At 36.2% G+C, this 24191-nt stretch overlaps 6 protein-coding genes across 10 annotated transcripts in view; 4 read left to right on the top strand and 2 right to left on the bottom strand.

The window, feature by feature from the left end:
- The window catches only part of LOC136409202 (E3 ubiquitin-protein ligase RNF185-like), a 33456-nt gene extending 19215 nt beyond the window's left edge, over nucleotides 1-14241 (top strand). The window contains exons 1-4 of one of the 4 annotated variants that reach the window (XM_066390568.1): nucleotides 12037-12058; nucleotides 13190-13364; nucleotides 13551-13747; nucleotides 13796-14241. In XM_066390568.1, the coding sequence (XP_066246665.1) occupies nucleotides 13198-13364; nucleotides 13551-13747; nucleotides 13796-14001 (570 nt within the window). In that variant the 5' untranslated portion in view covers nucleotides 12037-12058; nucleotides 13190-13197 and the 3' untranslated portion in view covers nucleotides 14002-14241. Of the gene's footprint in view, nucleotides 1-12036; nucleotides 12059-12731; nucleotides 12940-13189; nucleotides 13365-13550; nucleotides 13748-13795 lie in introns of those variants that run through there. The other 3 variants (XM_066390567.1, XM_066390566.1, XM_066390569.1) reach the window with 3 other exon arrangements.
- Syx18 (syntaxin 18) overlaps nucleotides 1-16645 on the top strand; it is a 37485-nt gene extending 20840 nt beyond the window's left edge. The window contains exon 2 of the mRNA XM_066390558.1: nucleotides 15634-16645. Within this exon, the coding sequence (XP_066246655.1) occupies nucleotides 15678-16589 (912 nt within the window). The 5' untranslated portion in view covers nucleotides 15634-15677 and the 3' untranslated portion in view covers nucleotides 16590-16645. The remainder of the gene's footprint in view (nucleotides 1-15633) is intronic.
- On the top strand, nucleotides 1526-8998 carry LOC136409118 (A disintegrin and metalloproteinase with thrombospondin motifs 12-like). The gene is made up of 23 exons (XM_066390439.1): nucleotides 1526-1628; nucleotides 1680-1847; nucleotides 1896-2107; nucleotides 2164-2345; nucleotides 2397-2580; nucleotides 2636-2850; nucleotides 2911-3063; nucleotides 4946-5092; nucleotides 5236-5396; nucleotides 5457-5557; nucleotides 5792-5871; nucleotides 5927-6056; nucleotides 6769-6865; nucleotides 6917-7059; nucleotides 7128-7248; nucleotides 7296-7419; nucleotides 7468-7634; nucleotides 7816-7981; nucleotides 8033-8169; nucleotides 8222-8373; nucleotides 8426-8519; nucleotides 8571-8729; nucleotides 8776-8998. Exons 1-23 carry the CDS (start codon nucleotides 1535-1537, stop codon nucleotides 8898-8900), a joined length of 3312 nt encoding a protein of 1103 aa, XP_066246536.1. The 5' UTR covers nucleotides 1526-1534; the 3' UTR covers nucleotides 8901-8998.
- Nucleotides 9741-11814, top strand: Fdh (alcohol dehydrogenase class-3 Fdh). The gene is made up of 7 exons (XM_066390079.1): nucleotides 9741-9895; nucleotides 9952-10195; nucleotides 10466-10686; nucleotides 10872-11088; nucleotides 11148-11414; nucleotides 11469-11607; nucleotides 11659-11814. Exons 1-7 carry the CDS (start codon nucleotides 9878-9880, stop codon nucleotides 11690-11692), a joined length of 1140 nt encoding a protein of 379 aa, XP_066246176.1. The 5' UTR covers nucleotides 9741-9877; the 3' UTR covers nucleotides 11693-11814.
- On the bottom strand, nucleotides 16619-17355 carry LOC136409204 (transmembrane protein 230-like). The gene is made up of 3 exons (XM_066390570.1): nucleotides 17199-17355; nucleotides 16998-17147; nucleotides 16619-16946 (listed from the first exon to the last, which is right to left on the bottom strand). Exons 1-3 carry the CDS (start codon nucleotides 17218-17220, stop codon nucleotides 16747-16749), a joined length of 372 nt encoding a protein of 123 aa, XP_066246667.1. The 5' UTR covers nucleotides 17221-17355; the 3' UTR covers nucleotides 16619-16746.
- A 503-nt stretch (nucleotides 17356-17858) lies between these two features.
- LOC136409196 (NKAP family protein CG6066) lies at nucleotides 17859-18947 on the bottom strand. 2 transcript variants are annotated; one of them, XM_066390556.1, is made up of 3 exons: nucleotides 18789-18947; nucleotides 18536-18730; nucleotides 17859-18489 (listed from the first exon to the last, which is right to left on the bottom strand). In XM_066390556.1, exons 1-3 carry the CDS (start codon nucleotides 18896-18898, stop codon nucleotides 17871-17873), a joined length of 924 nt encoding a protein of 307 aa, XP_066246653.1. In that variant the 5' UTR covers nucleotides 18899-18947; the 3' UTR covers nucleotides 17859-17870. The 2 variants fall into 2 exon arrangements, with proteins under 2 accessions (XP_066246653.1, XP_066246654.1); XM_066390557.1 differs by having other exon boundaries at nucleotides 17859-18483.
- Between the last annotated feature and the right edge of the window lie 5244 nt (nucleotides 18948-24191).

Raw genomic sequence — 24191 nt, 5'->3', positions numbered from 1 at the left:
CGGGACGGGGGCCCTTTAAACAGGACTTTTTCAGCCAAATTTTTTGTGTCAATCTTTTTTTAGTGAAAACCAATGACTAAACAGGCTTAATTTTGTAACCATTACGTAATAAAAGCCGGTACCTTCGTTTGTTAATTCAGTTAACAAATGGGACCAGTAACAACAATAATCACAATAATTCTGCAGATATCGGGCGCAGCTTGAATATATTCAAATGTATGCCATTTTCGTAAAATTTCTACACATAATGAACAGTAATATTACAAAAATATGTACGAAATTCATTGGGATACACTATGACTCGTGTCACATTGCGGGACCTTGCTTCGCTCGTTACGTAAAATTACATATTTCCTAACTCGTTATGTAAATAACTATTCTCCGTCTGTCCTTCTCTCCTCTTTCAATAATCCCTTCACCATTTGACATTCAACCAACTCCATGTTATAATTGTACGAATTAATCAGGTCTGAGAATTATCTTCATCTCATTTTTTTGTGGATTTAAAAACCCTAACTTACCCAGTAATCAACGGCGATTATGAACCTCCACATGTCGGAAACAGCCATCGCTGTCAAGATCTCAAATCATCGGTACTTGCAGGTCCTTTACCTTTAGTCACCTTTAGACAGCCCTGCCGGGTGCAGTCCCAAAAATCGGTACCGTAGAAACGGGAAGCAGTGGCGTTATCAAAAGAACTAAATAATTAAATAAAAAGAGAATAAATTTTAAAAAGTTTTCTTGTAAATGGTACTGTGAGGATTTTTATCTGCTGAAACAAAAGGATGCGAGGGGGGATTTCACAAGACTACAGGGACGTAACCAAACAGATGTCAATAATAAAAAAAATTATATTGATATTTGTCATGGAGAAGACTTTGTTACTCCACTAAAGGTTTTCATAATTAGTTCGGCAGATGATGACAGATTTTCGGTTGTCCTTTTACTCAGAATGGAAAAACTGGGGGAAAAGGGACCTTTTAGAGGATGAAAATCGGCGCATTGAAAAAGGACATTCCATTTTATTTGCTGTGTATACCGTATGCGTTTCAATTTTTCTGAGTTTTATAACAAAATTATAATAAAAACTCTCAAATTGTTTATTGGCAACCGGTTCGGAAACGCAGAAAGAGGATTTATTAAAATTAAAGAGATCATGTATCCATAATAGCTCTTTGGGGTCTAAGTGTATGCCACCTACATCATGATAAATTTCTTGCCTTCAATTTCAGTATAGACTACATGGCAATCTGAGTAAAATTGTAGCAGAATGTGTAACAGGTGGATAAATTAAACATTCTTTTTTTTCTGTAAGAACTTCCATGTTATTAATGATGTTCTTTTTTCTAACTATAATAGAATGTACGCATTATTAAACCCCCCTAGAAAGCATACCGAGTAAAATCACCACCGAAAATCTGTCGTTATCTACCGCACTGATCCACCGGATACTTTTTTAGCAGTAGGCCAAGCTTTAATAAACCCCTGTATTATTTGAAAAACGTCAAATGTCATTATACAAAAATTGTCAAACATGTTAAAAAATACTAATTCTCTGAAAATCGCACTTTTCTGCTTAGTGGTGCTACGTGAAACTCTACTACTCGTAGCCCAAGGAGTCATACATGGTAAGAATCACTCCTACGCATTAACAGCAAAATTCAACTCCTCCCCAATAGGAAAATACACTGAAAACATCAAAAACTTCCACTTGGCAGTACCCCACAAAGCCACCCCCGATGGCAAGTTTGCCACTTTCCATTTGGCACATTCACACGATTACAATGCAGAAGAGTTTCGAAAAAGAAGGAAAAGAGAACTGGATGATCCGGATTCTGTTCACTATGGTTTGTGTTGAGGTTTGTAATTTGCTTAAGTGAGTTTTTAATATAAAGGCATCATGCTGGACAACGAATTGTACCACTTGGAACTATGGCCGGACAGGAATCTTATCCACCCTCAGGCGATTTTCGAGAAGCGGGATCCCACCCTTCCAGTGCGTGAGAGGGATGTAAGGGGGGTAAAAAACAAGAAAATGTGCTATTACTGGGGTAAAGTGAGGGGAGTTCCTAATTCTAAGGTAGCTTTGTCTACTTGTGACGGACTGGTACTTGCGTATCTCGTAAAGGATGATTTGGCGATATAAATTTTAATTTCATATAGACAGGGATTGTGAATATGAAGAAAAAAATGTACCATATCGAGCCAGTTGCTGGACATTCTCCGAATAAAAAAGGACATCACTTGCATGTGGTGCATCAGGCTGAAAAGAGTAGAGGAAACCGATATTGTGCGGTTGATGATTCGCAAGAAAACTGGAATAACGCGATTAAAAGAAGAATAACGTAGTTAATTAAACATTGGTAATAATGGGGAGTATGTCTAAGTGTTTTTAGTGAGGAATACGCGAAAGGAAATAACATCTTCCGAAGAGAAGCTGAGTTTAAGAAATTAAATCAATCTCGAATGGAAACCTATCCTCAATGGATCGAAATCATGTTGGTTACCGATAAGAAGATGGTTTTGCGACACACAGGAAAACGAGATATTGAACAATGGATCCTTACGCTTTTCTCTCAAGTGAGATCATTACGTCCTCCACTTCGAGTCACTTTTAATCATTTTTTCAAAACAGGTCAGAATGATGTTTGCAGATGCGTCATTGTTGGCGGTCATCCAGCCAGTGTTAGTCCGCATTATTTATCTAGAAAAAGAAGAACAAGAAATTGATTTGCAAGTACAACAAGACGTAGACAAAACTTTGTACAGTTTTTGTGCATGGGCGCAGAAACTTCAACCCAAAGAAGAAAGCCATCCAAATCACTTTGATATTGCTGTTTTAATGTCCGAGTAGGCCTTTTTCTACATTTGAAAAATATGCAGATAACTCAGTATTATTCGTTGATTTAGATGGGATTTCTGCAGAACTAAAGGGACTGAATGCGGTATAGTAGGATGGGCCTTCGTGGGAGGGGCATGTTCCCAGAAATCAAATTGCATGGTAACGGAAGACGGTGGATTGATAGATACGATCACTACTATTAGCCATGAATTGGGCCATTTGTGAGTATACGTAAAAAGGAATGTTGATTTTTATATGTATTAGACTCCATATAAGGAGAAGAACTAAAAAATATTGAAATTGAGATGAAACTGAAATGAAGTTATAATAAATCAATGAATATTGAAAGTCAGCCCAAAAAGAAAATATCTCTAAAATTGCAATGTATCAATGCAATATGAATTTCTTCTTATAGGGGAAAAAGCTAGGAAAAGCCAAAAAGTTCAAGAATTCATTCAAACCCTTTTAAAAAACTTTTGTGTAGATTAAATTCTTTGTTGTCAATTTCAAAACAATTATCGAATTTTCCCAAATATTTCACATCGCCAAGTTGAAAATATATACAGTGGCCAGCAAAAGTATAGGTACACGATGAATTTTTTTCATTTAAGTCGAAATAATACATTTTTGAAACGTAAAAATCTAGGCACAGTCTAGGAAATAAAAAAAGAAAAATCAATGGAAAAAAATAACAATATTGTGTCTTAATCAATATTTGGTAAGGTAACTTTCAAATCAATCACTGCTTTAAGACGATTAGGAATAGATTGTACTAAATTCTGGGTAATATCGTTACCTACCTTCTGCCACCCTTGCACTACAATTTATTTTAATTTTTCTTTGGTCGTTACCTCATGGCACCGAATTCTTCTTTCTAATGCACTCCACAGATATTCAATAGGGTTGATATCAGAACTCTGAGGAAAGGTTTCAAGTTTATGGGGAGTATTGTACAGCAGCCATTCGTGATCAATGTAAGCCGTGTGTTTTGGATCATTGTCTTGTTGGATATAATAGTCGCCAGTTAACCCAAGTTTTCGTGCACTCTCTTGAAGATGTTCTTTTAAGACATTTACGTAATCATGTCTATCCATACTTCCGTCAATTATGACTAAATTTCCAACACCCGATGCCGCCATGCATCCCCATACCATAATGCTTCCGCCTCCATATTTAATAGTTTTGATTGTATTCTTCGAGTTAAATGTTTTTCGTGGTTTTCTCCACACTTTTTTAAGCCGTCTGATCCAAATATGTTGAATTTATTTACTTTCTTCAATAAATATTATCTTATTCTAGAACTCCATATCACGATTCAGGAAATGTTTTACAAACGTTACTCTTTTTTCTCTATTCACTTTACTAACAAAAGGCTTTTTCCTGGCGGTGCAAGATTTTAATCCAGACCTACGAAGCTATCTTCGTACAGTAACAGTGTGAACTTTTTTTTGAAAAAGTTTGTCTATCTCTGCAGCAATTTTAGGGGCACTAATTCGCGGGTTTTCTTCAGCTAGATGTTTGGTTTTTGTCTCTCCTTTAATTGTCAATTTTCTTGGACGTCCAGGGCGAGTTTGATTTTCAATTCTTCTTCCCGTTTCATATCTCAAAGTAATAATTCTGATTGTAATACCGACTTTTTTATTTTATTATTTTCCCAATTTTACCACAAAATTTATTCTCCATGTGTAGTTTAATAATCAAATTTCTCTCAACTAACGATAACTCTCTGCCGCTCATTTCTTACAAGAAATAAGATTACAACCGAGACAATTAAGATCTGACATGTTATTGTTCATCAATTGTTTTTAATCACAACCAACTTTAACAATTTGGAGCTGCTAAATCCCTGAATAATTCAAATTTAGACAGGTGTGCCTAGATTTATGCAACCAAGAAAACGTGCAAATTCACTTTTCTTATTTCTAATGTTCGACTGACTTATTATACAACGAATTAATATCAATAATATTTTATGTAGATGACAAATTAATAATTTAACACAAAAATTTGGATGTTTCCGTTTTCCAAAACTGATATCTTTTTCAAAACGTTGGTAAGTTTATTGCTAGCCACTGTACGTGACAAAGCTCATATTTTCCATAGACTCGGTATGGCCCACGACGCTGAAGAGAACCCATGCCTAGACGAAGATCCCGCTGATGGTTCCTCGTACGTGATGAACCCCTATTCAAAGACCTACACATTAAAGTGGTCACCTTGCAGTACTGCCTCATTGAGGGAGTTGGCCTCGTAAGTGTAAAAACGGCGTATTTAAAAAAATATCGAAAAGTTTATTGAAGTGTGCAGTAAGTTTACGTTAAAATCCAACAAATAAACGATGCATTTTTTGCGAAAACTTACAATTTCCCACTATTTTCCTGATGGTATTCCAGGATACACCTTCTAGATTGTTTCAACGATGAACCGGAATTTGAGATATACTCTCTGGGGGATAATCTACCAGGGGTGGTTTACGACCAAGATACACAATGCAAGGTTTCACTCAGAGAAAAAGGAGGCATTACGGGAGGCTGCAAAGCGTCTTTAGATCCAGGTAGTACCTAAACGTATTACTTACTTACTTTCTAGAGAAAACTTTTGGTCTCTTTCATAGATCAACAATGTCAGCAATTAGGCTGCATCCATGCAAACAAGAAATGTGTCGCGTTCTACAAGCAAAGAATGGCTGATGGAACTCCCTGTGATATCGACAAGGTAAGGGTATTTTTTTTGTAAAATGTGCCCAAAAACGAGGCCTAAAGTATGTTTGGGTACCGCTCTGTAGACTATTAAAATAGCTAAAGCACAGTATTGTTACTGCAGTTAAAGCAATTTTAAAAAATTGGTAGTATTTTCGAAAATGTTTTGGCCATTTGTAAAAAACTTTATTTTACTGAAATTATTTTGAATACACCCTGTGTATTAACTGTTGATCCCTTTTGGTTTCAGTGGTGCATTAACAAAAAATGTGTGCCGAAGGGTACGAGGCCTGATGGTATTGATGGTGGCTGGGGCGAGTGGGGCGAATGGTGATTAAAAACAAACTCTCTTCAAGGTTTTCTATGTATTTTGTACTAAATTTAGGTCCCCCTGTACCAAAAACTGCAGCAGGGGAACGCAGTTTAAAGAAAGACTCTGCGATAATCCGAAACCAGTATATCCAGGAAAAAGCTGTACTGGAACTATGAGAAAAATAAGGATTTGTAATTCGCAAGTAATTATTTGTTTCAAATAAAATCGTGACACCAGTCAATCAATCAGTTCGCTTCAATGCTTGACCTGAGTGAATCCTGAGGTCAGTTCTAAGATGATCTTGAACCTGAACCTGAATCTAACCTGAACTATGGGTGTTTTTATAATTTTATCAATAAAACTCGCTTACGATCCAGACTGCGGGATCGAATTAATCAAAATCAAAACAATGATTTGCTTCATTTGCTGTTGAGAAAGTCGGCTCTTCTATTGAAGCTGTATATTGACTTTTGTCTACATTTATTTTCCCAGCATACCCGTGTCCTAAAAAATATAAACTTATTACATAATAAGTTAAATCCATGTTTTCAATTTGAATAGAAAGTCCAATCGTAAGTGCTTGCCCAGACAACTTGTGTTGGCAACATGTCCGACCAAGAAGCAATTTTCTTCATGTTAAATAAACCATATCCCTATTATCATCCCTAATATATGATAAAGGATGAATGTTGGTAATTAATAAGGCAATTAAATCCATTTCGCTTCATAAAGATTAGTTTTAGGCAATTTTATTTACAAATCTTGATACTATGGTGAAGGATAAACTGTTAACCATTTAAACAGTTTTAGAATTTTCGCCGCTGCTATTTCATAAACAACTTTTTTTTAATACTTCAAATTAATCGTCTTTTGTGGGCTATTTGTGAATTATCCAGAGATTATTACATTTCCAGGAATGTCCTCTGGACGCAATGCCTTTTCGACTCCAACAATGTTATAAATATATGGTAGACTACCCAACGAAATATATTGAAGGATATTTCAGTAAAGGTATTTTCGATTATTCAGTTTAAAACAAAGAAAACCGTATGTTTATTGAAGAACAACCCTGCATTGTAAAATGTTACATGCACAATAACAACAAAGATAAAAAGCAAATATTAAACCTTGGAAGGCCAATCGACGACGGAGCCAAATGCGAAGTCGGCAACCCGTTGAAAATGTGTGTGGCGGGTAAATGTGTGGTAAAATAAAATTTTAAAACTTTTATTATGTATTTAACTTATTAAAAAACACTTTCTAATTCCAAAAGGAAGTTGGGTGCGATAACAAATTCACCGGTTCCGAAGCAGTGATGGATCGTTGTGGCATTTGCAATGGAGATGGAACCAGGTGCAAAACTATAAAAGGTGAAGCGGTAGTGGACGGGGAAGGTATGTAATTTTTTAGTTACTCCAAAAATATAATCTATGATATTTAGGCTATCAACTGCTGACTGTAGTACCTGCAGGCAGCCGTTCGTTCAAGCTACAAGAAATGAAGCCAAGCGAAAATTACTTCGTCTTGGGCCTGCCCGACAAAAAAACCTTCTATTTCAACGAAGGGTAATTTCTTACCCCTCCATTTATCCGTCTCTATGTTTTTCTTCGCAGTGGAAAAAATACACCAGGAATTTACCCTCTCGGTGAGAAGAAGCGGGGTTATTTCATGTACAAACTTATTATATACAATAGAACAAACCATGATTTCGACATCGAATTCATATCCTGGGACTTAAACCGAGAAGACATAGGAATATATGCAAGTATTTGCGTTACCTGTTAGTAACTATCCTAGAAATTAACTTCATAGACACTCCGCAAGAGCAAAAACAAGGATATTGTCTTATGGAGTTTTGTCGAGCCCTCAGAGATTCCTATATTCGATCCCAAATACAACTGGGACATTGGTGAGTTGAAATACTAAAAATACTTAACAAAAAAAATTAATTAAATTTAAAGCGGAATATAAGGAATGCTCCAAAATGTGCGATGGCGGTATACAGGAAGCGAAATTGGCCTGCTATGAGAATACTGCAGGGAGAGTCAGCGATTCCTATTGCGAAAAATTGGAAAAACCTAAGGAGCAAGAACCCCAAAAATGCAATACTCAGCCATGTCTTAAAGAGCAAGCTTGTGGATATTTTTTTAGTTTCTTAATAGAAAACTAGAATTTCAGATGGAAAGTAGGGAATTGGGGCCGGTGCCGTGCTTGCAAGAACAAAAGTGGGGTGCGAGTGCGTGAGGTGCAATGCGTGAAGAAAAATTCAAATCCGAAAGGAGATGATATTATTTTAGAGGATTCAGAATGCAAAGGTTTAAGCAATTTTCAAATTGTTAACAATTAATTAAAAAACAAATAAAATAGAAATTAAGCCTGGTATAGCGGAACTATGCACGTCTAATAGAAAGTGCGATTCTTCTAGAAGAAGGAAATCCATTTTTGTCCCTGGAAAGTTCCAAGATAGCATCTGGAAGCAGATGAATAAGCGACATGTAATTGAAAATCGTGGAGCGTTGGTGAGTTCTAACACCCACTTTACCTCAAATTAATATTACATTTTATATGCAGAAACATCCCTCAATATATTTAAATGGAAAAAAACCTCCTCCATGCACCAATGCCACTACAGCTTTCACATGGCGGCCTTCAACCATACATATTGGTTACTGAACTAACACTCAAAGTATTATTACTTTATACTAACTTCTTGTAGGTCAGATAGTAATTGACAAAAGTGAAGATGCTGCAGGACTAGGTGATATTGTCGTCGAAGACATAACAGAGGTAGAAGTAAATGGTTTTGTACCAGAAGATGATTTGGAAGGGGCAGATCCTGCACTTATAATTCAAGGAACCACTAAATTGATGAAAGGTTATTTGGTGATTTGAGTGGTTTGGTAGTTTAGTTTGGTTTTCAGCTCTTGACTTTGAACATCAATTTGATACGCCAGAGAAATATGATGAACCTGAGAAAAAAACAACAAAGAATGGAAAAGTTGGTGGTAATTGCATAAGTACTAAGTTTGGTACTGAAGACAAATAGATGCCTGTAAAGCAAACAGATGATTAGGAAATAGTTTCTTTAATGCACTTATATGTATTGGAATGTATTATAATTATAATATACGAAAATATGCTAAATGCTTCTGTAATTTCAAATAAATATCTCAAAAACTGTGATAGGAAAACCTCATTGTTACTCAATAATAAAGCTCTTGTCAACATATATGTATTTAGGATATTACTTTCAGGTGATGAATCTACAGTTAAAAAAAACTTTGCACTAGAATTTGGATCACTATAGAAGAGTTTTTAAGTTAAGAATGCCTACCAATCATCTTCTGTTTCTTTTGCAACTATTATAATGTTATTACCCGTAAACATTATAGCCTCCGTTAAAAGAGTTTGCGCTACCACTAAATATCATACCCTGTGTATTACGACCCCACAGAACCTCATGAAGCTTTAACAGCTTATATATACCCTGGAAATAGGACTGCATCACTAGGTTATTTTTATAGGTTATATTATTTTTTAAGTTAAAGCATCATTCCATCTCTCTCATACTTGTAGAGAATATGCCTGATAGCGAAACAAAAGTAATATCCAGTTCGAAATTCAATTCAACGTCATGATCACTTTTAGTCACGTAAATTGTCAAAACTATGTAAAACTTCATAGGGAATAAAACTAAATAATTCAACATTTTTATTTACAAGCCACTTACCATATTTATTTACCAGTAATTTCAATTTTAATTTTATTATTTATATCAAAGTGGAATAATTATCAATGTAAAACAAATAAATCAATAATAATTCTTAATTGTCCTTTTATGACAGCACTCCGAGCTCAAATCATGACGTCATGCGCATATCAATAATGGTTATTTCTATTTTATGTTCTGTATAAGTGTAAACTCTTGTTTTCTTTACTCAATTAAACTTATAAAAACTCAGCCAGTCATCCAACAAGTACGTTTAAATCAAGCAGAACTTTCCAGTCTACCGATACCGCAACATGTCGACTGCTGGTCAAGTAAGTTCTAATTTCTATAAATGATAAAAATACCAATATGAATTATTGCCCCAAAGGTGATATCCTGCAAGGCAGCAGTGGCCTGGGGCCCCAAGGAGGATCTCAAGTTTGAGACCATCGAGGTGGCGCCCCCCAAGGCCCATGAAGTGAGGATCAAGATTTTGTACACTGCAGTATGCCACACTGATGCTTATACTCTCAGTGGGGCTGATCCTGAAGGTATGTTCCCTGTCGTTTTGGGGCATGAAGGCTCAGGGGTGGTAGAGAGTGTTGGAGAGGGTGTAACCAACATTCAGCCAGGTAAGGCAGGAATATTACTCACTATTTAAAAGATTGAATGAATAGTTTAGAGAATTGAACAAGAGTATTGAAAGACTAGTAACTAGATTTGCATAAATTAGTGTTAAATTGGCTATTACTTGCATAAGGACAAGTATTGAATTTTGATGGAACTGTAGTAATTTAAAGGTGAAACTAAAGTCATTGAAGTGTATATTATGGTTGATTAGTAATACTAATGTTGTCTTTAAATTGATTATGTGGTTAGTCTTTTTCTTATGCCCCACAAAGGTGACCATGTCATCCCTCTCTATGTTCCACAATGTAAGGAATGTAAGTTCTGCAAATCTCCAAAAACAAATCTCTGCCAGAAAATCAGAATAACTCAGGGAAAAGGAGTAATGCCTGATGGAACTTCGAGATTTACTTGCAAAGGACAAACCCTGTACCATTTCATGGGCACTTCCACTTTCAGTGAATATACTGTAGTGGCTGATATCTCAGTAACAAAGGTAGGACCTTTTAGGTTAAAACCACATGTTTTTTTGGTATTTGGGATTAATTTATTTCTTTCCTAATAAAATTATCTTGTTATTAGTTCAAACTTGACCTTCATTTCCATAATCAGAAAATGGTTATTTTTAAATCATCTTACAAATACAGTGTATATTTTCTGAACAAAAAGGCGACTTTCTAGATAAACCCTAAAGCTCCACTGGACAAAGTGTGCCTTCTAGGCTGTGGAGTTCCTACAGGTTATGGTGCTGCTTTAAATACTGCTAAAGTGGAAAAAGGTAGCACCTGCGCAGTTTGGGGCTTGGGGGCTGTAGGTTTTGCAGTAGGGCTTGGGTGTGAATTGGCAGGAGCCTCTAGGATCATCGGCGTGGATATCAATCCCGAAAAATTTGAAATTGGTATTTGAATTGTTATTAATAGCATATTTTGTATATATATAAGTGTATTTTTTTCATAGCAAAAAAATTCGGTTTTACCGAATTTATAAATCCGAAAGACTATGACAGGTCTCTTCAAGAAGTACTGGCAGAATTAACAAATGGTGGACTTGATTTTACTTTTGAATGTGTGGGAAATGTCCACACTATGCGGCAAGCATTGGAGGCTTGCCATAAAGGATGGGGAGTGTCTACTATCATAGGCGTGGCTGGGGCTGGTCAGGAAATCAGCACCAGGCCCTTTCAACTGGTCACTGGAAGGGTGTGGAAAGGAACAGCTTTTGGGGGTTTGAATCTCAATTTTCATAACTGAAACCGAAATTTAAACATTTTTGCTACAGGCTGGAAAAGTATCGATAGTGTACCTAAACTGGTCGACGATTATCTAGCTAAGAAAGTGAAGTTAGATGAGTTCATTTCACACACGTTTTCCTGGGACAAAATTAATGAAGCTTTCTATCTAATGCATAAAGGGGAAAGGTGTGTTTAAGAATAATTAATAGTACGTTTATTGTTGGTTATTTTTTGCAGCATTCGCACCGTGCTCACTGTGGGACAACAATGAAGCAATTACGCACTTTAAGAAGGATTTAAATACCTATTCACCATTGGGTTCATTGAGTATGTCAATAAAGCACTTTTCACTGTTTAGTTATAATAGTGATTTTTTTCTGGATTGCGATGGCTCCTTGTCACTACAGCAACGCTATGCCTGGAATATGTAAGAGTTCATCCTTTTATTATGAATTCTTTCTAAGAAATGCTTGTCAGGGTAGTGGCTTGAGAGCTTTACGTCAAGATCTCCTGTCTTTGTTGACTAGGTGAACTGGTACAAAAATAAGCAGTGTGAGCTGCTTTATCATAGCCTCATTCTGGGAATCCAACTCTTCTTCTATTCAATTTATTGTTCATCTGAGAGTATAATGTGATTGTGAGTACGAGCTAATTAGGGCATACAAAAAGAGGTGTCATCGCTGCACGCGGATTTGTTTAATTTCCTCTCTACGCAGTATACGTCCATTTAATGTAAATAGCTTATGTTGTCTTTGGTACTCTGAGCTTACATCATTATAATATAAGGTGCTGGATCTTTATATGAGTATTTATATACTGGTCTTGATAATTTTCTGAACTCCCCTAATTTGCGTCCCTGAATTACTTTTTTGCTTATATGTTAGATTGCGCTTGCACACAAAAACGGAAGAGATAATTATGTGAAGAGCTAACGAAGTGGTCAATACTATGCTCTCAATCTTACCAGTTCCTCTTAAGAGGCTTAACAATTTTTACTTTTTTCGCTTGAAAAATAACTAAATTAAATACATTCTCCGGAGAGTTGAAAAGGTGTAGTTTTATTTTTTGATATAACAAAAAAAAGTAGATATTTATCTTCGTTAACTGAAGAATTTTTAAAATGTTTGAAAAATATCTTGCGGAATCATTTTCTGCTTCTCACCCTTATTGTTAGAACTAGTGCCGCCATCTAGTAAAGAAACTGATAAAGATGTCCGGGTAATAACTGCTATCTGTTTTTCTCTTATGACGTGCAGTAAAAAAAGACAGAAGTCGATCTATCGAAGATTTTTTAGACCTGACAGCGTCAATATCAAAATCATCTGATATAGGGAAAATTTTTAGAATTCCAAGAAAAAAAATTGTTGTGTACTTATAGTTAAACTAGAGGTAAAATCGATTTAAACAAGCAATTTTCTTACATAAACTCATCCAACTTTCATTAAAAGACACGTCAGGGTATCGTAATTAATTCTAATTCATTTCAAGCCATTTTTAGACCAAATTATTTGCAACACGGTGAGTGCGAAAGTGACCCATTTCTGCTTGTCATAATGTAGAGTTCAAATTTATAAATTATCATTCAAAAGCTTTATACATTTTTTCGAGGTTCCATATGTTGATACTCTCTTACGAAACCGAGGAAGCACCTTGGCCTCTTTACATTAAAATATCATTATATCATATAATCAGACATGTTAACTGTTTGTGCCATATGATAGACCATTTATTACCAAGTAATTGAAAAACCTCATTTGAATCCACACAGATTGCGTCATGTCAACCAGCACAGAAGAGGCTCGAGAGAGCACTAGTCAAGAAGATGAAGGAGATAGCCCCAACTCCAAGCAAGGCGACAAGAAAGATGATGGGCTACTGGAGTGTAATATATGCCTAGACACAGCTAAAGATGCAGTTGTCAGTATGTGTGGACATTTATTTTGGTTAGTTTTATTGGTTTTATAGCTATAGAATTTATGCTGTTTCGATAAAAAAACATGTTAAACAATACCTGAATGATAAATTGAGAAGCAGCACCATAAAACATTGTATGAGAGTTTGTTGATACCTTAAAAATCTATTGAGCTTGGTAGAAATCCTTTTTACCTTATCTTAATTTTCTGTTTTAGTTGGCCTTGCTTACACCAATGGCTTGAAACACGTCCAAACAGACAAGTTTGCCCTGTATGTAAAGCTGCAATTAGTCGAGATAAAGTAATTCCCCTCTATGGAAGAGGAAGCAAGAACCAGCAGGACCCTCGAGATAAAGTACCACCTAGACCTGCAGGACAAAGAACAGAGCCAGAGCCTGGAAATAACTTTAATGGTAATTTTTCCTTAATAAAATTATTTTCAATTTAGCACATTTACCTAGGTTTTGGATTTGGGGATGGGGGATTCCACATGTCTTTTGGAATTGGAGCTTTTCCCTTTGGATTCTTTACATCAACCTTCAACTTTGGAGAACCTAGACCCAACATGGCACCTCATGGCACTCCCCAGTACATGGAGGAACAATTCTTGTCCAAAGTTTTCTTGTGGTTGGCTTTAATTTTTATTGCCTGGTTACTACTCGCATAGTGGCCCTACTTCCCTATTGACTATTTTTAGGGATGGAATCTGATATTTTATTACTATAAACTTGTATAATATACATTCCTTAGAGGGGTTTTTTGGTGGTCTTTGCAAACAAAAGGTCATATGAGGTTATTTAAAGTGTCTAGTCAATGGGAGCACTTTACTGGGAAATTATCGGTAAAGATCTTTAATTATTGATTGTGTTGGACCCATAAATTTAATAATATATTATTATATGGTGTAGTTGATTTATTTTTTTTGCACGGCTTGGCTATTATAGAGTGATTACTATTATTTTTTGCTATTCTCATAGAAAAATTCCACATAATATAGGAAAAATTAATAACAAATCTACTAAAAAAATAAAAGATTCAAATAGAAATGGAAAGAGGATTTTGAGCAACCCGACGATACGTCTTTCTATTCATTAACTTTGCTAGGTACGTGTGCTTATAGTATAGGGACACGTCAGACTTCACACGTCCGAAGACATACGCACATGCAGGTGTAGTGTAGAAAGAAAAAGCGAGAAAACCACATGCAGACGTCGGCTCCACTTATTGCAAAAACATCTCCCCAAAGTTTCCTCAATTTCGGGAATGAGTACAAAGCTCATGACAAAAATGGAAAAGTTTAGAGAGGACGAACATAATGGCAAGTGCGCAAAAGAAATGGAGAATTCATTTCTACTTGAATGGTCTGTTCCTTTTGCGGACTTGCCATTATCTTTTCCTATTATGTTTATCCGCCATAAACTTTTATAATTTATTCAAAATAATATTTGGTGGGTCAGAAACAAAAAAAGAGCTCTAATTGTACCTCTATTACCAATAAGATATCAAATCACGCATTGAAGTAATTTAAATTACACATTAAAGGCACATTTTCACGTCAAATGAATTAGGTTTACAATCAAATTTTCAATAAATTAGAACAACCTAAGATTTCTTTAAACTGCAATTTATGCTTGTATTCTTACTTCACACTGGAAATTCCTTAAAGGGGAATTCCAATCAGAACTATTAAAAAAATAGATGCATCGAAAGTAGTGGGTCACCCATAAGTAAGGAAGGCCTATAAATGTCAAAATGGATAAAGGTGGCGATGCGGGTTAATTATCCGTTGTGATCCTCGTTTCAGATTCTAATAATGCATATATCAGAGAGAATACTTTAGTTTTATGAAGGTTGTTTGTATTCGTAAAGAAAATCAGATTTATTTAGCAGGCGAAAAGAGAGTTTTGGCGATGTTCAGTAAGGAGAAAAGGTAAAAGAGGGAGAACTTGATTTTGGGGCAGTTGAAGGACATAGTCAAGCATAAATTGTATTATAACAATGAGAGAAATAAAAACTAGATCTGAAGAATTTTAGTTAAATAATAAATTTAAGTAGTATTATTAATTGCATAATTTAAGAAAAAAATATAACTTTAAATGAATTCGATTGGTGTTTGTCTTTTTCCGTTTTTTTAACAATAACGAATACCAACCAGACACACTAAGTGACCCCTTAGGCACACACTCACTCAATGAGTGTAATTTCTGACTGCGAAATATGACAGACCTGACACTATTGACAGCCTCATGTTTATTTTTTTGACATTCACCCTTTACTATGTCATAACAAAAATGAAAACAAATCCATTATTAATTTAATAATTTGTAACTTAAAACAACAAAAATGGACTTGACAACTCTCTTCAAAGCCTGGGTGAAATCCATCAAAGTCACTAATAAAAATCTAGGTGTTCCTGCCCCAGATGGGAAAACCACCCTCTTGAAAACAAGCCCCAAAGACGTACACCTTTCCAAAGCCCGGGAAATCGTGAAACACATTAAGGCCCTTCAGATCTTCCTGCAAGACAATAAAGCAGCTTACCTGAACGTTATAAATTATCTATCAACCAATAAAACCATATCTGAGTGGGATAGAGAGAAGGTGGATGACAGGGCTGAGAAAATTATTTCCGAGTGCACAAACTTAATAAATGAATACAAGAAGGAAATTAGGAGTATGGCAAAGACTAAGCAAAAAGAGGAGCATTATCAGAGTGTGGTGGAATCCCTGGAGAATTATTTGAAGAATGTTTCAAAGATTTACACTGAAGCTAAAGCAGTTAGAGTGAAGAGGGTCATTGATGCCCATAAATTGTCCAAACTTGAGACTAAACCTGCTAGCAAAAAGACTGATTTAGAAGGTATAGCAGAAAAAAATAAATCAACTTTACCATCACCATCCCCTCCAATTAGTTATGATGAGGAATTGAGTGCTGAAGATATGCAAATGTTTGAGCAAGAAAATGAGCATCTGCTCAAAGAACTTAACAGTATATCTGATGAGGTAAAACAAATGGAAGGCAAAGTTGTGCACATAGCAGAATTACAGGAACTCTTTACTGAGAAAGTTCTTCAGCAGGAACAGGATATAGAAAGAATTTCTGATACAGTGGTGGGTTCCACTGAGAATATGAAGCATGCCAATGAGCAAATTCGGCAAGCCATGCAAAGGAATGCCGGATTAAGAGTCTGGATGCTGTTCTTTTTACTTGTATTGTCTTTTAGTCTCTTATTTTTGGATTGGTATAATGACTAAAATTTATGAGTTCCTATTGTGTTTCTTGAGGTGTATGTATTTTGTTTTGTTTTTTACATAATAAAGGTATATTCATTGCATTAATAACAAAGGTACTTTGGTGCTCTATCCTATATAATATAAATATGTATGTAAGTATCATTTTCCACAGTAGTTTTTACTCAAATTCTGGTATATCATCAAAGGAAAACCCAGGCACTTGTTTATAAGCATAGTAAGCAATTCTAACATGATATGCCCCAGGAATAAACATGATAATTCCAATAATAATGATGGGCCATAGTCGATCTGGGTATTCCAACTCTATACGCCCACCTACGGCTAAGGAGCCAAATACCAATAAACTGGTACCAATCACTAGAATTCCACTCATAACTTCCTACTATCAGGATGAGAAACCTAATTTACCCAATAGTAATGTAGCCAATGTAATTGCTCTCCAGGGAATTTCTTGGGTTGGTTTCTGGAACTGGGCATCAACAAACCCATTATCTCTAGTGGGCAATTTAGCATACTCTTGATTTTTGTTTCTTCGACGTGTGATATCGTCAAAGTATTCTATTTACAAAAGATTAGCAATGTGGAATGAGAAATCTTATTTGGGAGTACCTGATATTGAATGTAGACTCATGTTGGGTGGAAAAATGATGGATTTTTCTCTAGTTAAGGCTCAAATTGATGGACAGTATTATGTGCATTTATTGGATAACTGTTGGAAATTGTTTAGAGTTTGGAAAACACAATCCCTTCACTAATTTAGATCAAGTAAACAAACAGTAGTAATTTATTTGAAAATAAATAACGTTTGAGGTTATGAGTTGAACGATTAATGACATTTAGGTAAAAACAAGTTAAGCTCTCTCTCTAATACATGCATTATTGGAGTTTAAGATTAGGATTGTTGCCAGTTTCGCTATCCCTGTCTGGCTTTCATTTTGATATTTATTGTTCTTTCTTACTCATGGGTGACCCACTAACCTACTTCCTATGTAGTTACTTCTAATAGAAGTTATAATAGAAATTTCCCTTTAAGGAGTTTTCGATGTAAAGTAAGAATATAAGCACAAATAGCACTTTAAAGAAATCTTAGGTTGTTCTAATTTATTGACAATTTGGCTAAAAAAGAGATCACTTTCAGTTGGTATGTATAGTTGATATTTTTCAACGTCAAAAAAATGGGAAAACAAAAATACCAATTGAATGCATTCAAAATTATGTTTCTCTCTTAAATTATACATTTAATAATAAACTATAGCTTTTCTAATCTACTTTCTTATTTCTCTATTTATTCTTATCAGCTAATTTCTGCTTGACCATGTCCTTCAACTGCCCCAAAATCAGGTTTTCCCTCTTCTGCCTTTCCTCCTTACTGAACATCGCCAATGCCCTCTTTTCGTCTGCCGAATAAATTTGGTTTTCTTTACGAATACGAACAGCTTCCATCCTCCTGTGCCTTGAGCCTGACATAACATATCCCACCTTCTCAAATGAGGCTATTTCATCTGAAGTTAATCCAATTTCTCCTCTCCTGGGAATTCTTTTTCCTTCGGCTACAAAAGCAGCCATGGCAGCTCCTTCACCTGGTAAGAGAGCTTTGCCCATTTCTTTATGGGTGAGAGTTGTAAGGGGTTTCTGTTCAGGTCCCAAGACTGCATCTTCTTCTCCTGAAGAGTCTGAGATCATAGCTTTTTTTCTGGGCTTAATCTCTTTTTCGACCCATTGTTCTTCCTCCTCTTCTGAGTCATTAGAGCTAGACAAAGACACTCGTTTCTTCTTTTTCTTTTTTTTTTTATCCTTTTTGTGTTTTTTGGATTTTTTGTGCTTCTTATCCTTTTTATGCTTCTTATTTTTGTGCATGTTTGAGGCCTGCTCTTCTGGCTCCCCTTCAGATTCGCTAAGACTAAGGATTCATTTTAAATCTATTGCAATGTCAAATCAGAACTTACTCTTCTCTCACAGGGGATTTACTCCAGACAGTGCTCTCTCTAAGACCTAAAATCTCCCTTTCCTGCCTACGGTGTTCCATGAAATCATCCTCTTGTGAAGAAAACTTCTTGGTGTCCCGGGATCGAGGATAGTCTCCATTTTTTCTCTCATGTTTACTGAATTTTTCTTCGGGATAGCGAGTGCTAATTCTATGGCTGCAATGGAAAGATTAGGAAGTATTTTTAAAGTCCTGAAAAGCTATTTTCTTATTACCTAGAAATTCTGGCCTTTGAGGTGCTCCTAGACCTTGATCTGTAGGACCGAGAAGCATATCTTGTGCCATTTCTATGAAATGGGGACCGCGACTTTCTTCTATGCGACATTTTGAGATTATTTCATGGAAAACTTGAGGGTTTTAAGTGGATCTAATGGTGGTGGTAAAGCTGAAAACTTTAAATCGATGAATCAAAATAAACATCAGCTGATTTTGACAATAGTTGTCACTTTCCTCACTGACAACCTCAGCTGTCGATATATGTTCAGTAATATCCACCCAAAGCAAAAAAAAATATTAATATACACTGAGATTGAATGTTTTCTAAATTATTAATTGAAATTTTGCTTGGAATTTTAAAACATTTAGTGCATATATGTAGAGTTAATTAGATGCCCATAAGTCGACTTAGACTGCGTTTACAAGCCTACTGAACATATCAAAAAGTGATTTTAACCATATAACATTGTCTGTATTCTCTACCTGTGTAAACAATATTATAGGATGATTTTATTAGATAATGTACTATAGTAAATGGAAGTTCTAGGCGAAGAAATTTAACGAGAGGTTCTATCCTAATATACGAGTATATTGTTATCTCGATGTTAATAAAATTTATCATTGAACATCACACGACAATAATTAATTTTGCTCCGAAACAAGTAATAGAATTCTTCGTCCTTTATTCATTAAGCCGCTGGGAGAAAAACATGTTCTCTATCGTCACACAGACGCCTTTAATAATCTCCCCTACTGTATATATCCAATTAAATCGGTTTTATCTGGATGAAATGAAAATATTCGACAAACATCCATGGCTGCCAAAGACGCCGCGACGGGCCCGGCCAGGACGTCAGGGCGCCCCACTTGCGGCGCCACCGATTTTGTTATTCCGGCGTCATATTCCCCCTTGTACACATGGAAATTGATACTTTAGTCAAATTACACACTGTGCTATCGTCTCACACACCCATTTGTGAAGACATAGACAGGTATAAATATCCTCCATAAAATTCATCAATTCAAAGTTTCACTTAATACTATGAAATTTCCATGAAACTTTTGAAATATTAATATACGTGTACTTCCAAAGTATAATTTCGAGGGAAACTTGCTGATTTAAAGTTTCTTAATACGGCCGCCAAACGAGGGGTAATAAAGAGTTTTGAGGCCAAAACACACACATAGTTGTTGTGACAAACAAAGACTCATAAAGAGGCCAGCAGAGGTGCATCGGCGTCCCCCTCGGCGTCGCTTTTTTCGGGCATCGGCGTCTTCGAGGGACGCCGGGCGTCGCGCCAAACCTCGCGGCACAAAGACTCGACTCTTCGACGACGGCCTCGATGGCCCTTCTTCTCTGACCAATGAATTTACGGATTATGTAATAATAATACACAGATAAAATGAGAATCTAGAAAATTGTACGAGGTTTATTGGGCAGTTCTCCCAAATTAACATGACTCCAGACCCTGCCAACAACGAATTAAAATATCAAATTTCGACGGAAAGGGCGCCGTTTTGTATGCACCCTGCTACCACCCGATTTGGCGCCGATCGCACCCCCTATAATCACCCCAGCACCCTATAGTCATATTTTTACCATTTATTTGATAAATGTCCGAGCTTCGACGATGACTAATGTAGGCTTTAAGACATTATTTCACTAGTAATAAAACGGCGCCGTGAAGAGTCATGAGACAAGGTATAATTGTATCCTGTAACTTAATTACACAACAACGGTTAGTTCAAGTTAGTTCAGGTTAGTTACAACCTATGTGTGAATATGGTAAATGCAATGAATATGGTAAACTAAAAGATGTCGTGTTGGAGTTGACCATGGTATCAACGATGGGTTTTGTGATTTTTGGTACCTACCCGATATTGGTTTCCAGAAGAAAATTGATAGTTTTCAATTCCACCACTAAATGACAGAGACGTACGTATGGGTCTTTCCAAATAGTAAACCTTAAAAGATAAAGAACTTTTCGGAAATTACATTTTAAATTGAATTTTTTAAACCGATAAAATAATCAAGATACGTTTATGTGTTACGTGCCTATTAATACTGCAAAGGTTCGTTTTTAGAACCTCGCGTTTTCAATTTTACATGCGCCAACCTGTTGGGTGTCTTATAAATTCTTTTTTAAAAAGTAGAATTTTACACTTTATTTGCAAAATTTTTGAGGCATATGTAGGGAGGTTTCACAATAGTAATATTTAAGAGAAAATGCTTTTGTACTATCATTTTTTGGAGGAATACCATAGCTAAAATGATCAAGATACGCCAATGTCTTGTGTGTTTCTTAATGATTTATATTAAGTCCTTTTTTGAAACACAAAATTTTCAACTGTAATAAGCGCTAAAATAATCAAGACGCGCCAATATGTGTACATGTGAACTTCAAATTATTAAATCTTCCTCTAAGAATTCATAGGCGTACATGAGTATTAATTTAATTACATGCAGGGTAGCTGGTGGCGACTGATTGTCGTCAGAGGGCACACCCTATTTGTTTTCCACATTCGTCCGAGTGTTTTGATGTTCATGTAAACCCAGGGGGCAAAAACAACCCCCTCGATGGGGCCAGTATTCTTCGGCGTCCGTACGAAACAAACAAAGTCGTCTTCATGAGCGACGCCTGCCGTCGGGACGAGCGGGCGGCCGGTGCGACGCGACGCCCTGTCCGACCTATTTAGTTATTTTTATTATTAAAATATTTTCACTACCAATTTTGAGCAATGGACTCCTTGTTTCCCTGCTCTAAAGCGTTGAAACTACATACGACATACGGTGAAACCAAAGATCCGGGCAGACTAATCGGTATACGGGTAATTGAGTTAAGAATTCGCATTTAGATGAGGATATCGTCCATTTTAAGTTTAGAAAAATTCGCATCTGATTGACGTCACCTCGCCGTTTTTCGCATCTTCGAAAGTAATAAAAGATGCTTTAAGGGGCAAAGGTTCGCATCCTAGTGACGTCTCTATACATCGGGTAGGCAGTTTTTTCAGAGCAACGGAAATGCCTAGTAGTACGCCACTGGAGATTTCTGACCAAGTTACATGATTTCCAAATGTCATTGACTCAAACTGGTTTCAATATGAGAAACCAGCGGCGTTTGTATAAATGATGTAACAAATTAAAACTGTTCATTTTAGTCATGTTTTTTGAGTGTGCCAAATTTCTAAAACTTTCATGAGTGTTCTGGTACGCCTCCGTAACCCACAATTTTACAAATGGTTTTTAATTTCAGGGCGGTAGCACGCTCAACAGGAGCACATGTAACACCCTGAAAGTCAAATATGTATGTGAACATTGAAATTGTGTTTTTTAGAATAACGAAGCCACCAAAAAAAAGGAAAGTTATGCCACTGAACTCGTAGAAGGAAATATTAATTAGTATGTTTCCCAGGTGGCGGTTCCCAGTTAGAAGATAGTAACGCAAAGACAATAGTGGTTTTAATTAGAAAGCAGTGGCGCACAAAATACGGGAAGATTCAAATTGCTTTTTTTTTTTAATTGTAGGTACAAATGGAATGAAAATTAATAATTGAAACTCAATTAAATACTTTTTTGAACAGTTGCCAGAGCTGTGGTCTCAAGTAAATAATAATAATTGTTAAAAGAAACAGAGTAGTTATTTCCTCCAAAACCTCTGTCTAGACGCATCGCCATACAACCGTAATTTTCGACAATTTCACCCATCCATGGTCGGTGGTACCATGTAATTTCGCTTCACTTTGATTATCATTATGCAGCTCGGGACAGTTTTGTCGTAATTTTGAGCTGTTGTTCCAGGCAATACTACAAATGCCACGAATGTCTTTACAGCTGCGGTAGCTCTGTTCTATGCCAATTAGTTTAGGCGGAGAAATTGAGATCTCAAGAAGAGCTCCTGGTAAACCCGAGGGATTTATCCTTAAGCTTTAAATGAGATTTATGAGCTCCATTCAATAAGAAGTGGACAAGTAATGGTCTATTACAACAATGACATAATACCTTAATAATTGCCCTAAGTCGCATAATCAAGCCAAGGTAATTACCTGTCGATACTAAGTACCTAATTTGCAAGGAAAAATAGGATCATTAAATTTTTTACATATTTGACCGACTGGCGCCGCTATTTACAGAAAACGCGTCCAATTTATGACCACCCATTAATTCTCTATAAATAGACCCATGATGATGGGGCTTCATTCATGTCTGAGATCTCTCTATATACATGTAGATAGTCGCAATGGAAGAAGTAATTCAGGTGTCTCCTGAAGTTTGGTTGTTGATTTCAGTGGTACTGTAACCAGGAAAACTAAAACGAGGAAGTGCGGTCATACAGATACCGTTACTGATGGCAAAATATTCATCTGCGTCCAGGAAATGCCATGGTTAGGAATAAGTTACCGGCCAGCCATGTAATAAGGTGTGATTTTCATGCTTTTACACGTAAATTACGATTCATCTAATTAAACTGTAAATTCCCCGTGATTTGCTCTCTTTCGTACTCTCTGACTATCTCTGACATACATAGAAAGCAATTATTACAACTAAGTTTAATGAAGTATGGGCGATAATTTAACCATTTTTCTGACCTTTTTGACTACCGATTATGCCGCCATAGAACTGTCTCGTGACTGACCCCAAAGGCATCACTAATAATGCATACTTTCTCGCAAGCTGCGATAATTGAACTAAACTGACCAGGTGCCCTTTTATGACCTTTTCAGTAGCCGGCCCTTGTTCACAATATTTTGCGCCGCTTTAGATCTCGCCCATCACCGCATCTCACTGTTACGCCTCCCTTAAACCATTTTATGGTCTATCTATATCAAGACTCACCCCCTACCACGGCTTGTGCCACGTGGTGGTAGTGACCACAGACAAAGCTGATAGTAATCCGCTCGTTTTCGTTTTTGGTCAGGACCCGATTATTTGACCGTTTGCCCTCGTTTGGTGAAAAAATTTTGGTCATTCCTTCGACTAAAAATTGAGGAAAAGATGCTCTTATATTTAAGCCACTTGAGGATTCTATAAGAAAGTCAGATATCCATAGTTTCACCAGTAGATGGAGCCAATTTTAATGTCAACATTCCAAATTGCAATGTGCATTTTTTAAAATAATTTGGGAAACGTTTAAAAAGGGTAGATGATTTGGCAACTGTGTAAGCCACGGGTCAGTTATAAATTGCACAGATAGATGTAGCGGATTTAAAGTGAGATGTTGCCAAAATTTAAAGCCACAACAAGGAGAAGAGAGCCGATTTAAAGCGTTACGTTACCAAAATTTACAAACAAATTTTGCTCCTCTTGAAGATAAAATTTGACCTTTCTTGAAGCTGCTTCGTTGACATAGATTTGGGAAATTTGACAACTGCGCAAAAAAATATTCAAAATAATATGCATAGAA

This window comes from Euwallacea similis, chromosome 5, assembly GCF_039881205.1.
Source record: "Euwallacea similis isolate ESF13 chromosome 5, ESF131.1, whole genome shotgun sequence".
NCBI classification, from domain to species: domain Eukaryota; kingdom Metazoa; phylum Arthropoda; class Insecta; order Coleoptera; family Curculionidae; genus Euwallacea; species Euwallacea similis.
The sequence above is the reverse complement of the archived record's forward strand: the minus strand, read 5'-3'. Positions and strand labels throughout refer to the sequence as shown.